At 36.2% G+C, this 13,190-nt stretch overlaps 1 protein-coding gene across 2 annotated transcripts in view; it reads right to left on the bottom strand.

The window, feature by feature from the left end:
* LOC145686491 (midasin-like) overlaps positions 1-13,190 on the bottom strand; it is a 630,928-nt gene that overhangs the window by 3,256 nt on the left and 614,482 nt on the right. For both annotated transcript variants that reach the window (XM_081759859.1, XM_081759860.1), the window contains exons 37-39: positions 9,579-9,743; positions 7,350-7,484; positions 2,965-3,104 (exon numbers count right to left, since the gene is read on the bottom strand). In XM_081759859.1, coding sequence (XP_081615985.1) covers positions 2,965-3,104; positions 7,350-7,484; positions 9,579-9,743 — 440 coding nt within the window. The remainder of the gene's footprint in view (positions 1-2,964; positions 3,105-7,349; positions 7,485-9,578; positions 9,744-13,190) is intronic.

Here is a 13,190-nt window from a genome sequence, read left to right as displayed (position 1 = left end):
CATGACATGTGCGACGAAAAATAGAATGACTATTTTCCTAAAGGTTTCCAAGAGTGTGTTGTGATTGACTTCATAATAAAGCATAATTCAATGCATTGGATTGTTGCAAAATCAATGCAAGATTTCGAGTAGCCTCATATCGATACATAACTTATAAAATATGCTATTTATGCCTTGTATTAACTGCATAAATTTATGTTTCGCAGTTTCTCGCTATACATACCATTTGAAATATCTACGTAATCTCGCAGTCCTGAGAAGATAAGATGTAAAAGAACAGTTTTCCGCGAAATCTACTTTGTCTTATCCATCATGCTCGTCGAATCTTGTTCATTAACTTCCATTTTTTTGATACCAGAACACACGGTACGCCTTCAGAAAAGAAGACATGCTCAGATTGCCCCCGAAGCAGTGGCGACGATAACGGCCGTGCAGATTCCAAGGGGCGGTATGAGGCCCTTCATGTGACTGATTTCATAGTATACTCGTTAGGAAATATCTATCTACCAATAATTGTGATACACTTTCAGCGATAAGAATTTTCCAAATGCTGTAGGTAGGAGATAAAATTTTTGTAATAGCTGAAAAAGCCAATACAACAATACGAACGAAAGCCAGTAGAGAAGTATACACAGACGTTACAGCCAGTGAGTGTGCATATATAGGTATTAAAAAACTTTATATATATGTACATCCATGATAGAAACCATTCATACTTATTTCAGGTTTTTTCTAAACATATATTTAACAATATACTCAGGTGCGCATATGGAGAAATCCTCAAAGATAAAGTTGGGTAGGCATTTGTGAGGAAAAACACCTCAAGTGCTGTTTCTGTATGACTTGTTATTGCTGAATTCATATCTGCCGTATGCCACGCTGTAACATTCACTGTTTCTCAGAAATTAACAAAACGCAAAATGGCGGTCGAAAGTATTTTTTGTAACATACAGAACTCAAAATATGTGTTTGTTCAACAACAGTTTGCACATCGGTGAACAAAATTTCTAATAAAGTTGGCATAAATATTCTTCCATATTCTAGAAAAACGATTCCTGGAATTTAAACTTTCAAGCAACCAGTTGTCAGTGTTAGCAACCTATTACAAAATTATGTTTTCCGATGTATTCCTTACCGTTCAACGTATCTGCGCCAAACTTGATATGAAAATTATTCGCTATCCTAGGAACATTATTTTCGTGAAATGCCACTGCATCAGTCTGTAGAGTATTTGGTATTTTATAATGATAATACATATATGTGAAGTAAATGATGCATTGTACCAAACTGCTGATTTTATATCAGCTCGAATGTTAAAATTCCGATCAAATGTCTGATTCATGCAAGTGTCACTCAACTTCCTACATTTGTAAGACGTTGTGTATGGCTTTGGTTTGCAGTTACACCGAACTGTCTTGCATCCAGTAGTACAGGTACAGGTAAACAACTCCCCACAAGAGTCTGGAATAGGTGCCAATGTTAATAAATGAGAGACAAGTGAATTATTCTCCATTTTCCATCCCATTGTTAAAGGGTAAGGCAGAATTGGGTGCTGCAAATGGGTTTGTCTCCACATTAATCTCTTGTAATGAGAACGCTGTATGTGAAAGTAAAAAGAATCTCTGGTTGGTATGAGTTTTTCTATTTAATGCCCTTGAAGAACATTCTAGACCGAATTTCATCGATGCTGTTAGCAGTCAGCGCGCCATACATTTTGCACATGATGATTTCAGAATTTCTAATGGTGTGGTCGCTAAGGACTGCATCAGTTCCTAATCTTCTCAGAAGATGGTTATGCTGTGCAAACATATCCCAGCACGTCCTCTTCGTATGTCCAGCAATGTACAAAGTTGAGTCACATCCAATGATAACATGGTAAGCTATAAGAAGCTGGAGAACTTGTGTTCCATTTGAAGCTTTTCAACGATGATGTGAACTGGACTGTACTTTCTGATTCATTGTCCCAAAATAGGTTTGAGGTTCACTAACCTTCTTTCAAACCGAAAGTGGTTCAAATGTAATATTACTTACGGTTTCAATAATGATTTTTACATAGGAAAAAGGTACGAGAAATCGTCACGCAGCATTTTGGAACCGATTCATTATCCCAAAAATATGTTTCATCTTTTTCATTAACCCTCTATTCAAACCGGAAATGGTTCAAATTAGTCATTTCCGGTTTTATTATTAATTTCCATACAGCAAAACGGTAAATACTGTCGAGATGCTTTTTTTTTCAATTGATTCAGATTCCCAAGAATAGGTTCCGCCTTTTATATTAACTTTCTATCCAAACCGGAAGTAGTTCAAATTAACTATTAGCGGTTTCAACATTTATCGACAGAGTATAAAATCTTAATATATATTGACAAGAGGTTTTCTAGAATCGATTCAGGGAGTGAAGGGAACATACCATCACAATCAGAAAAACACTACCAAAACCGGAAGTGGCTTAAATTACTAGAACTTCCGGTTTCAATAGTGATTTCCGTAGAGGAGAGGCGGTAAGATATCGAGATTATGTTTCTTGCAATAGATTCAGCTTCCCAAAAGTAAATTCTATCTCCTTTCTGGACCCCCTACTGAATCCGAAAGTGGTTAAAAATTGCCCATTTCCCGTTTAAATATCTATCGCCATAGAATAAGAATAGTTAAGGCATAGCGAATAATGGCTTTTTAATATTGATTCAGCTTCCGAGGAGCAGGTTCTACGTTTGATCTCATTAATCTATTGCAACCATAGCTATAGACGTAGTACTTCAAGTTTGAGTATTGCATTTCTATACGTAATTTGGAAGTCTACCGTAGTTTCATATTATGAAATGAAACTCATTTGCTTAATATGTAAGCTGCCTTAGATCATAATGGTTTCTGCTTAGCTCGCCTATGGAAGCACTGAATACAGCAGTTATTAATCATGATTGCAGGAAATAAAAATGTCTTATTTATAGAACTGACTCTTACCTGGCTCCACTCTGTTCCGTAAATGGTTCTCCTAGTGGATGGAGTACACGCACAGTTTCTCCGAAACTAATCACTCCCAGCTCTCCAGCTTCCAACAGAGTGAGCGCTTGACTTACCAGTGCCAAGGATTCAAACGCTAACTGTAAGGAAGATATTACAATATTATTATTTCACATATACATCTCAATTTTTGCAAAAGTAGTTATATCAAATCTAGCCATTCGTATAGTCGGCTATTCCAAACGGAGAATTAGAAGTATGCAATCTACAAAGTGAACTTTAATTTTTACGGTAAAGACACAATAAGTTAATTTCATCACAAAAATTCATTTCCAACTGATACTGTAGCCAAATACTACTCGGATCCAGGTCATTTTCTCACTTTGCTAAAAAATTTTACACCACACACTATTTTTGTCCATTTTTAATGTAAAGCAAGAGGGTTTGCAAAAAAGATCAATGATGCGTAATAACCAAATGCGGGACTCCTTACCAGAATTTGAACCAGCTATGAAAAGACAGAAGGATAGAAAAGGAAGGATACTGCTATAGTCCTGTGTTTCTCCTGGGATCAGCGTTCTCAACTAATTGATGTGATATTATGCTAGTAGAATTATGCTATTTAGCAGAGAATTATGCTAGGCTCAATAATTTCATATAATCATCATAATCATCACAACAGTTACGCGTATATCATTATTATTATCGTAAGAAATTTATTTGAAAAACTAAATTAATTCACATAGGGGTCACGATGGCTCAGTGGTAGAGCATTTCTTCTAGAACATGGAGTCCTTGGTTCAATCTCCGGCTTAGTAAGTTTGTGGTGGACAACATCGTGTCCGTGGGTTTTCTCGGGATACTCCCGTTTCCTCCCACTCTCACTCCATTATTCTTCCATCATCATTCACTTGTCTTAATCATCCGCCTCCATAATCATGGAACGTTACACTAAAAGATTTAATTTCATTTTTAAATTTATTCACTCTATCAAAACAAGATATTTTACTTTTCTAAAAATGAAAAGCTTGATTGAAGTCTACGTATACGATGAAAACCTGTACATTACTTAGGAAATATAGAATGCTTTACACGGATTTTGTTTTACAATACGTAACCAGCCCTTGAATTTAAGATTCCTTCCTAATCCACTCCGATTTGTATCATAAGAACCCAACTTCTGATTTAAATCTCCACTTGTTCCACTTGTTTCTTGAGCTTTTATAAGTACCATCACACGTCTTTGTTTGTGTGTGCCACTTATTGTTTAATTTTATGGTTAATTGTCAATGCATATATTTCGGAATTACGAATTGAAAAAGGAATACTCGAAAACGGAAAGAAAACTCGATATTCAAATCACAAGCACAATAATGCGTACACGAATTTCTTTTCAGCACTACACAGATATAAGGTTTGAAATTAAATATACTATCCTAACTTAAATGGTAACAGAATTTTAAAAAAAAAAAAAAAAAAGACAGAAGGGGAATTTGAAACGGAAAGAAACAATGACTTCATTCAGTCCAGTTGGAAGGACTTTTATAAACATTATTCGTATCAATAAACTAAAAGTGGTGAATTATGGTGGGAAAACCAATAACTGGAAATAGTCTCGAAGTTGTGAGCATGTGTCTTGAGATCTCTGCAAATGACAGATTGAAAAATAGAATAATAGCAACAATTCTTATATATATATATTAAAAACCTACAGTTTAGAGATGTCAGAAAGACACAGAAAGTGATTGAAGACCCCAAAATTTTCCAGATTACTCCCTCGCACGCTAGTAGGTAGGAATACTTCTGGCTGGAATAAAGATGTATGGGTTTTATCTTTTACTGCATAGACTTCATCAGATTCATTTCTGAAGTTTACTTAATTTACCTTGGGTCAATAAACCACCTACGTTAAAACACAAGGAAACGAACATCATGGAAGCAAAAATGATGCTAATATAAAGATGCTACGTGTTAGTGTGTCCGAAAAGATGCTAGATCTAGCACCATTATGCTAGAAATGGGAACGCTGCTAGTGATCTTGTTTTGGGATCTTATTATCTCGAAATCTTATTAACGCGTTTTTGTTTCCAGATGCAATATAATGTTAAAGTACACAAGATATTTTTGTTATCAATTCTATGAGCAGTCTCAAGTAATATGATGTGTAGTCCGCAGTGGATTGGTCTATACAGTCGAGAACCTAAAATACACCTAAAGCGAAAAGGTTGGATTTTAGAGGGAGGAGATATTTATCACTACACATTTACTAGTAATTTATATGTGACATCAAAGGAGAACCGTCCTGTCTCGAAGAAAATACTTTTTTTTTTTTTTTTTTGTTGCAAAAGTAGCTCACTTCGCTAATATATTATAATCATAAGTGTATTGTACTTTGCAATGCAATATTTTGTATATATTATATATATAGCCGCGGATCCAGGATATGGTCAAGGGAGGGGCTAAACCATAGTTTGCCGGTTTATCCAGTGTAAAGAAAGTAGGATTGAAGCCCATTTTATCCAGTGTATACCTGAGCGTCAAGGGGGGCTATAGCTCCTATAGCCCTCCCCTTGGATCCGCGCCTGAATATATATATATATATATATATATATATATATATATATATATATATATATGTGTGTGTGTGTGTGTGTGTGTGTATGTATATATAGGTGGTCGAAATGAAACTGTATGTGGTGGTACGTCATACCACCACTAGTTTCTTAGTGACCTCCAAAACATACCGCCTCTGGTTTTTTTGTGATTAAGATATACTGTCACTGGAGTGGATACTAATATACTTTTAATAAATCTATTTTTATACACAGTAATTGACGAATAGCTTTGCACGTCAAATATTTTATTTCTTATGTAGAAATAATTTCTAAGTTGACAATACCAACATTTTTGTCATATTTTTACTATCTTTTGCTTTTAAAATGAGATGTCTACAAATACGTTTACTTTTGCTCCTGCGCAAGAACTCTGTTCGTTGCAAATAATGGTCACATGACAAAAAGAAATCACTCATGGGCTTAATCCAAACAAAAGGCAATGTATTGAGGCAACTCGTTTAAACTGAAATCGGAAAAGTATTGTTATGAGTTCGCCAGATTTTTTTTTTTTTTTTTTATGTCTACCTCAGTCGGTTATTTACGAGAAAAAATATAGTTTATGCGATCAAAAAATCAGTTATTTTGCTTAATTATTCGGTTATTGTGTCGTGTGTTAAGAATATTAAATTGATGGAGCATATATACTTTCATTAAACGTATTTTTGCATCTTTCTAATAATTGAACAACAAGCTTCCGGTCTGGAATACCTCAGACGAGTAGGGACTACGGAAGTTTACCTGCAGGAAATTGTTGAAAAATTGTTAATATAAAAAATCGGTTTTAGAGCATTTTTATCTACACTCCTTTATAATACAACATAAGGTGATACATATATTTTTTTTATTACTCACAAAAAGTTGGGGACGGGGACAAAGTCTCTCCATTCCCCACCCGTAACTAAGAAAAGTTCTCCCATGGTTTTGACTCATTATGTAAATAGAAATGCAATCTTTTAGAAAACATATCATTGTATTTCAACATTTAGATAGCCGGTATGTCGAGTCAAACTTGTAATAAAACATACCGCCTCTGCCTTTTTTCCACTTCGAGGCAAGATAATTACACAAGCACGGATGCTAGCAACTCGATAACTATAGATACTGATCCACATACAAATCCCATTTTCTATTCTTTATTGTTCACTTTTTTTTTAAAGTGTTATTCATTTACACTTTGAAAGTTTATATGTGCATTTAAATTGGATAGTTTGATACATACGCGAGTATCTAAGACTGAAGCAGTAATAATAAACAATTAAGAGTACAGACGCCAGCAAGAGTGATTTTCTTAACTCCTTTTGTCAACAACTTCGGACAAAAAACCTAGCATCGTTCTAGAATTTAATGAGAAAGTGTTTTCCTCTAAGTTACATCAACCTGCACTAAAACTGGCCATTCAACTCAAAAGTTTTTAGAAAAGAAATTTATTCACTTTTGCAGGAGACTGAAGTAGGTTCTATTATGATGGATAGAATAGGATATGAAACTTTGAAATACTAATATATTTTAGAACACGTTTTCACTACGAAATATTCCTGACTTAGAATAAGATAAGGAATCAAAATCCATTACGAGAATAATAATAATAATAATAATAATAATAATAATAATAATAATAATAATAATAAATTACATGACAATTTGTTTTTTGAAGACGAAATAAGATGTTGGCATTAAACAAAACGTAAGGAATTATTTTAAGTAATTTTAAATTTTAAGATTTTAAATAAGAACTATGATTCTAAATAAATAAAGTTCATTTTCTTTTACCTCTTTGGAATGATTATCAGCCATGCTTGAAGAATCGTCAATTGCAAGTATAATTTGGTATTCACGCTTAGATGGTTTCGTCCTTCTCAACCATATTTTGTCCTTGCGAAATTGACTAGCAATGTATGGAATTACCTGCAACAATTGATTCAAACAATGATGAAATATTTCAAGAAAAGATTTTTCCATTATTACTGGAAACAGCATATTATATAGTGAAATACAGATATTACACAAAGATCATAATTATACCGTTCTTTATAAGAGTCAGTAACTGTTTTATTTCTCAATAAAAATCCTGCATCCTCCTAGATATCTAAAAACTCAATATTTACTAATTATTCTGTACACATATATACAGTTATGCAAAACTTAAAGACGAGAAAGATAAAATACCATAAAATATTACACAGTCGATAGAAATGAATGCAAGTCCGAAGCATAATGCCAGAGGGTTCCCCATACGTGCACAAGAGGCAAGACGTTGCGTAGTACGACGTCAGTGTGACCGTAGCACCGAACGGGTCTGCTTCTCGAATACGAAGCAGTTAAATGAAAGAGATGAGACAGTATGTGTGTCAGTCAAAAAGCTCTTAAAGTACATTGTGGTGGTGTTACATCAACATGGTTCGAAAACAATATTTAGATGACCTCACGCGGCGAAAAATCGTTGGGAAACAGGAGGAAGGACGAAGTGACATTAATGTGGCCCAGGAGTTTGCTATTGCCCACGGCATTATTTCAAGTAGATGAGGAGCGTTCCGAACCACAGACAATGCTATGCAAATGAGAGGTGGTGGGCGACTACAGTCAACTACCGCATAGGGCGATCACTGCATTGTGAAACAGGCACGAGGAAACCGACGTCTAATAGCTGGTGTACTTGCAAACACTCTTAAGAAAACTGCAAGTTGCTTAATCTCAAGCTCCACAGTGGCACGTCGACTGTAAGGGGTGATCATGTCCGACGGTCAATACGTTATATTCCATTGACACTTGCACATTGCCGGCATCGTTTACGGTGGTCCCGAAAACATAAGGACTGGACTAAGGAGGAGTTGAGTCTCATTTTCTTCTCCGATGAGAGCAGATTCAGATTGAGGTGAGGTGAGGTGATTTTAGTTTAGCGTCCCGTTCAGCAGCGAGGCTATATGAGACGTGGACCTACTGATTAACGTGGAATCCGAACCACATGAGCTCCCGCCGGGAATTGAACCCGGGTCTCCCACGCCAAAGGCGCGTACGCTAACCGCTTAGCCACGAGGGAGCTCAGATTCAGATTGAGTAGTGATTCTGGGCGTACACTCACCTGGTTAGAGGTGGGAACACCTAAAGTCCAGGATCACTGTCGAACATGATCATTTTCGTGGTTCGGTATTTTGTATGAGGTTGCATAAATGTCCATGGACATACTACGCTCCCAATTTTTGAACGCGATGCACTCAACGTACCTTTCCCATTTTGACACTTTATTCCTTTTGCATGGCGTCTTTACAGAGGCGTAGTCGATCCCAACTTCTTCTTTATGGATGATAGCGCGGCTGGATCAAACAGCGGAGGTGACGAGGATATTTGGCAAATGGACTGGTCTGCCTGTTTCCCCGACTTCAATCTCATCGAGTTGTTTGGGATGCTATGAGGAGACTTGCAGCACGTCCAGATGCACCAAAGATCATCCAGCAGTTGTCAATAGCACTGGTGAAACAATGGAACTCAATACCACAATTACTCATTATCAATTATGTGAGCAGTATCCGTAGTGATCACACATTCTTTTAAAGACCACTTTACTCCTATAACGTCAGGAAGGGGGCATCGGCATCAAGAGTCGCACTGCTTTTAAAGTAAGTTATTGCCTCTGTAGAAAAAAAATGCCATTTTTGTTCCTCTAACCAGGCGTTTCTTTCTGTTGTTTCGTATATCATACTGTAGCACTACTCTCTATGTAAGACCAACATGTGAAACCAACATGTTCGTCCTTAAGTTCTGCACAGAGAAAGAAAGAAAGCATTATGCGGTACTTTATGAAAACATTTAACTTAGAAAGCTTTGTGAATTATTATGTAAAGTTTTAATCTAATATTCCATTATATTGTACAATAATATTAATATTACAAATAAAGGCGTAGGTTTTGAGAAATTCAAAGAAGACGTAAGCATAGATGATTAATTCTTTTAAGTACTATGGTCTTTCATCAAACACATATAACATTCACTGGATAGTCATACCTTCCTCATGTTGATTCTCTTTCCAGTTCTATAGTCTCCTCGGAGGTGAGACGCCTGTGTTGGCTCAAGTACAAGACGTAGCTGCTCACTTAACTCTCTTGCTAAGCCACCTGTGACAGCAGAGAACATTTGCCACGCTTTCTCAGCTTCAGCTCCTGGTGGAGGCTTTAAAAAGATAAAGATATATATATATATATATATATAGCTGCATAGAATAATGTAACTACAAAGTATAATAGAAGAAATGTGACAACTAATTCATAACATTCTAATTCATTACAAAGTATTACTAGGTTCGGTATTTGAATTATCAGTGTTATTCAACTATCACTGAAATTCAACAGTTCAATAAAGAATTTATAGTGATTTAAAACATAAATTCTATTATAATCATTTATATATTCAAAATTATCAAAATTTTTGCATTAATAAGTAACTTTAAATCATACACTGTGTACATGGTGAAATTATGGTACAGGCATGGTTTACCGGCTTCCTGTAAGGCTTGCTGATTTTCATTGTCTATTAGCCTGAAAAGATTCAGTTTATTCTACCAAGAGTTAACGAAAAGTCCTTCAGGTAGCAAGTTATAATGCTGATAAAATTAACACTGAAATGTACATTGATTAACTGATTGTTTGGGAGTATAATGTCATTTTCCAGTTACGAAGCTATATGAGAAGGGATCTACTCTTGAGTATCATTTCAATTTCTGCTTGAAAAGGGGGGAGGGACTCCACCGATATACAATGACTAGCCAGAACATTATGACCATCTACTTAATATCTTGTATGTCTAACTTTGACAGGCAGGACAGTATTAATGCGGTTTGGCATGGGAGCAATGAGACTGTGATAGGTGACTGGAGGCATGACGCACCACATTTGTAAACTTAAGTCACTTAACTCCAGTAAATTCCGCGGAGGGGTTCATGAGATACGATCTGATCAATGACACCACAAAGGTGTTTAATTGGGTTAAAACTGTTTAAGTTTCGAGGCCATTGCAGCAATTGAAATTCTCCAATATGCTTCTCAAACCGCTGCAAATATGTAAACCAAACAAGGCAACAACGATAGCCTTATGACAAGGAGCGTTGACCTGCTGAACGATCCTATTCCCAGCTGGAAATATAACAGACATTAATAGATGTACGTGATCAGTAGACCTGTCGATAGCTAGAACCCGTGACGATGCCCTCCACATATACATTACCGGGCCTATGGATGATCATGTGAAGGTTTCCCAAGTCATAATGGAGCAATCAACGGCCTGTCGTCATCCTACTGTGTGCATCTTGAGCAGCTGTTCCCTCGGTAGACAACGGATTCTGATCTGGCCATAGATACGATAAACGCAGTATCGCAATTCATCGGCCCATGCAACGGTGTTCAATGACGATGGGGAAGTGTCCATTTCAGTCGTTATCGATGGACGGTTCAGTTAATATTGGTACACGTTTGAGACGTCGATTGCGAAGGATCATATCTAACAGTGTACGGTGAACTGGGTGCTCAGACACATACGCATGCATGTTTCCGAGATGATCGTTCTCAGCCATCTGGTCATCGCAATCTAAACCTCCTATCGAACTCCGCTATATCGCCGGCCTTTAGCATTCTATGCACATGCAGTTCACTGACTGGTCGAATGCGATGCTAGTCACTGTCCGGCAAGCGGTTCTGCTGTGTCCCGTGAGTCCCGTTAGCTCAACGACTTCGTTCAAAAAATAACGGGTGGCCATCTTTTGGCTAGTTAGTGTACACCGTTCGCTACTCACTAGAACCAGTACTGCTATTGCATACAGCTGAAACAACTGTGAAACAACAGTTGTTGCAGATTTGAGTTTTTAATGCTTTAAGTCATTGTAGTTTTAAAAAAATAATAATAATTTGATTTTGAATTTAAATAGTGTATCCCTACCTTTATAATGTTTACTCCATAGGATGGCGATCCAGATAGAGCAAGCATTATATTTGATAGTCGTAAATAGGACGTTTGCTCGAGCGTTGACGATGAAACAAGTTATCCGAAGAAAGCTCCTTTCAACGCCAGCCACACATAAGCAAAAATTCTACGTACAACTTTTAGAGACACAAAATATTCAGCATCATAATTTCGAAAATTAACAAATTACACAAATAAATAAAAAGTAAATTTTGCACCATGTACTCAATAGACAGCCACGAGGCGTAGGAGATGACATGCACAATCGCAGAAAATACTCGTCAATTGATTTGATAATTTTAATTATATTGAAATACTTACAAGTCCCAATATTATAGTATGGGATATTATTATGATGTTTACATGTTGATGGATTTCTAATACTCTGATATCAATGGATAATTATATAACTGTTGAAGTATATGTCGGAGCTAGAAAATCATGCTGTTGCGTAGTGAGTCCTTTCGCGCCGAATAGTTTGTCTCCCGCTAAATCTCTTCAGCTCTCGCTGTTCGCGTGGGTTTCACGCGTTAAATGACGTAAGAGCAGACAGAGCTGTGATTGGCTGAAGAAGTGTTGATCAAGGTCACTCCGCCCACATGCATCCGATGAGTGGGAACACACACACACACATACACATAAAAAACGTCGTCTGCTAATATATGCTAGTCCCTTTAAATTAAAAAGAGAATTAAACTGCTTGAGCTGCATACAGCCAAAATAATGAATAAATGAGTTTATGACAAATGGCACCCGAACAGTTGATAGGTAAAGTTCTGATGAGATACGCTTATCCTAAGAACCCTGGCAACACTTATAGTTTGTGTCTGCGTATGACGAGGACACACTGTAAGTTGTTGAAGCACTCTTCACTTGGGCCATAGTTCACATTAACGCTTGGTTAACACTGCACTCACTAAAATAAAATGTTTATTCAGTCCACAAATATGTAATATATCAATAAATGCATAAAAATATTTATTATAGTCTTATTAGTCCAAATGTAAGTTCACTCAATACTTAAAGAAATTGAATATTTAACACATACCATAAAATATTGCAAATAATATGAATAAAATGAGAAAACACTTCAAACAATGAATTAATTTCAACCTTTAAAACACTTTCACTTTTGCAATTAATTGAACATAAAAAGAAAAATGAATATTAAAATAAATATAGATATATTTTCCAGTTCGAATAACAACACTTCACTGTTCATTTATAACACACTGTTTATACTTTTACTATCTGCATACGTTACACTGTCCAAATTGTCCACCATTCACAATCTACACCATGTTCCAGAACAATGTCCAGTCCATAGGCCATCCTCTTCGTTCATTCTCTTCCAGCTGAATGAACACTCGGCGATTAAATCTTCTGCTCCTATCCTCTTCCCATTGGATAGGGCTAGGTCCACCGGTGGAGGTTCTAGAAGGTCTCTGCATGCTATAGTCCTTTTTATTTATTTATACAGGACTATTTACCAAAATTCGGCGCCAATATGAAGATGCATGAAATACTATAACTTATTGCGTATAAACTTATTAACGTATAATTTGCATCTTCCTTTCTTTCCTTTTTTTTTTTTTTTTTTTTTTTTGTGACTTAAAATGTGCTGCATTTGCTACTGCTGCATTCGTATTAAGTGGAAGTGAATAG

This window comes from Thermobia domestica, chromosome 5 (genome assembly GCF_964235325.1).
Source record: "Thermobia domestica chromosome 5, izTheDome1.hap1.1, whole genome shotgun sequence".
NCBI classification, from domain to species: domain Eukaryota; kingdom Metazoa; phylum Arthropoda; class Insecta; order Zygentoma; family Lepismatidae; genus Thermobia; species Thermobia domestica.
This window is presented reverse-complemented; position numbering and strand designations above follow the sequence as displayed.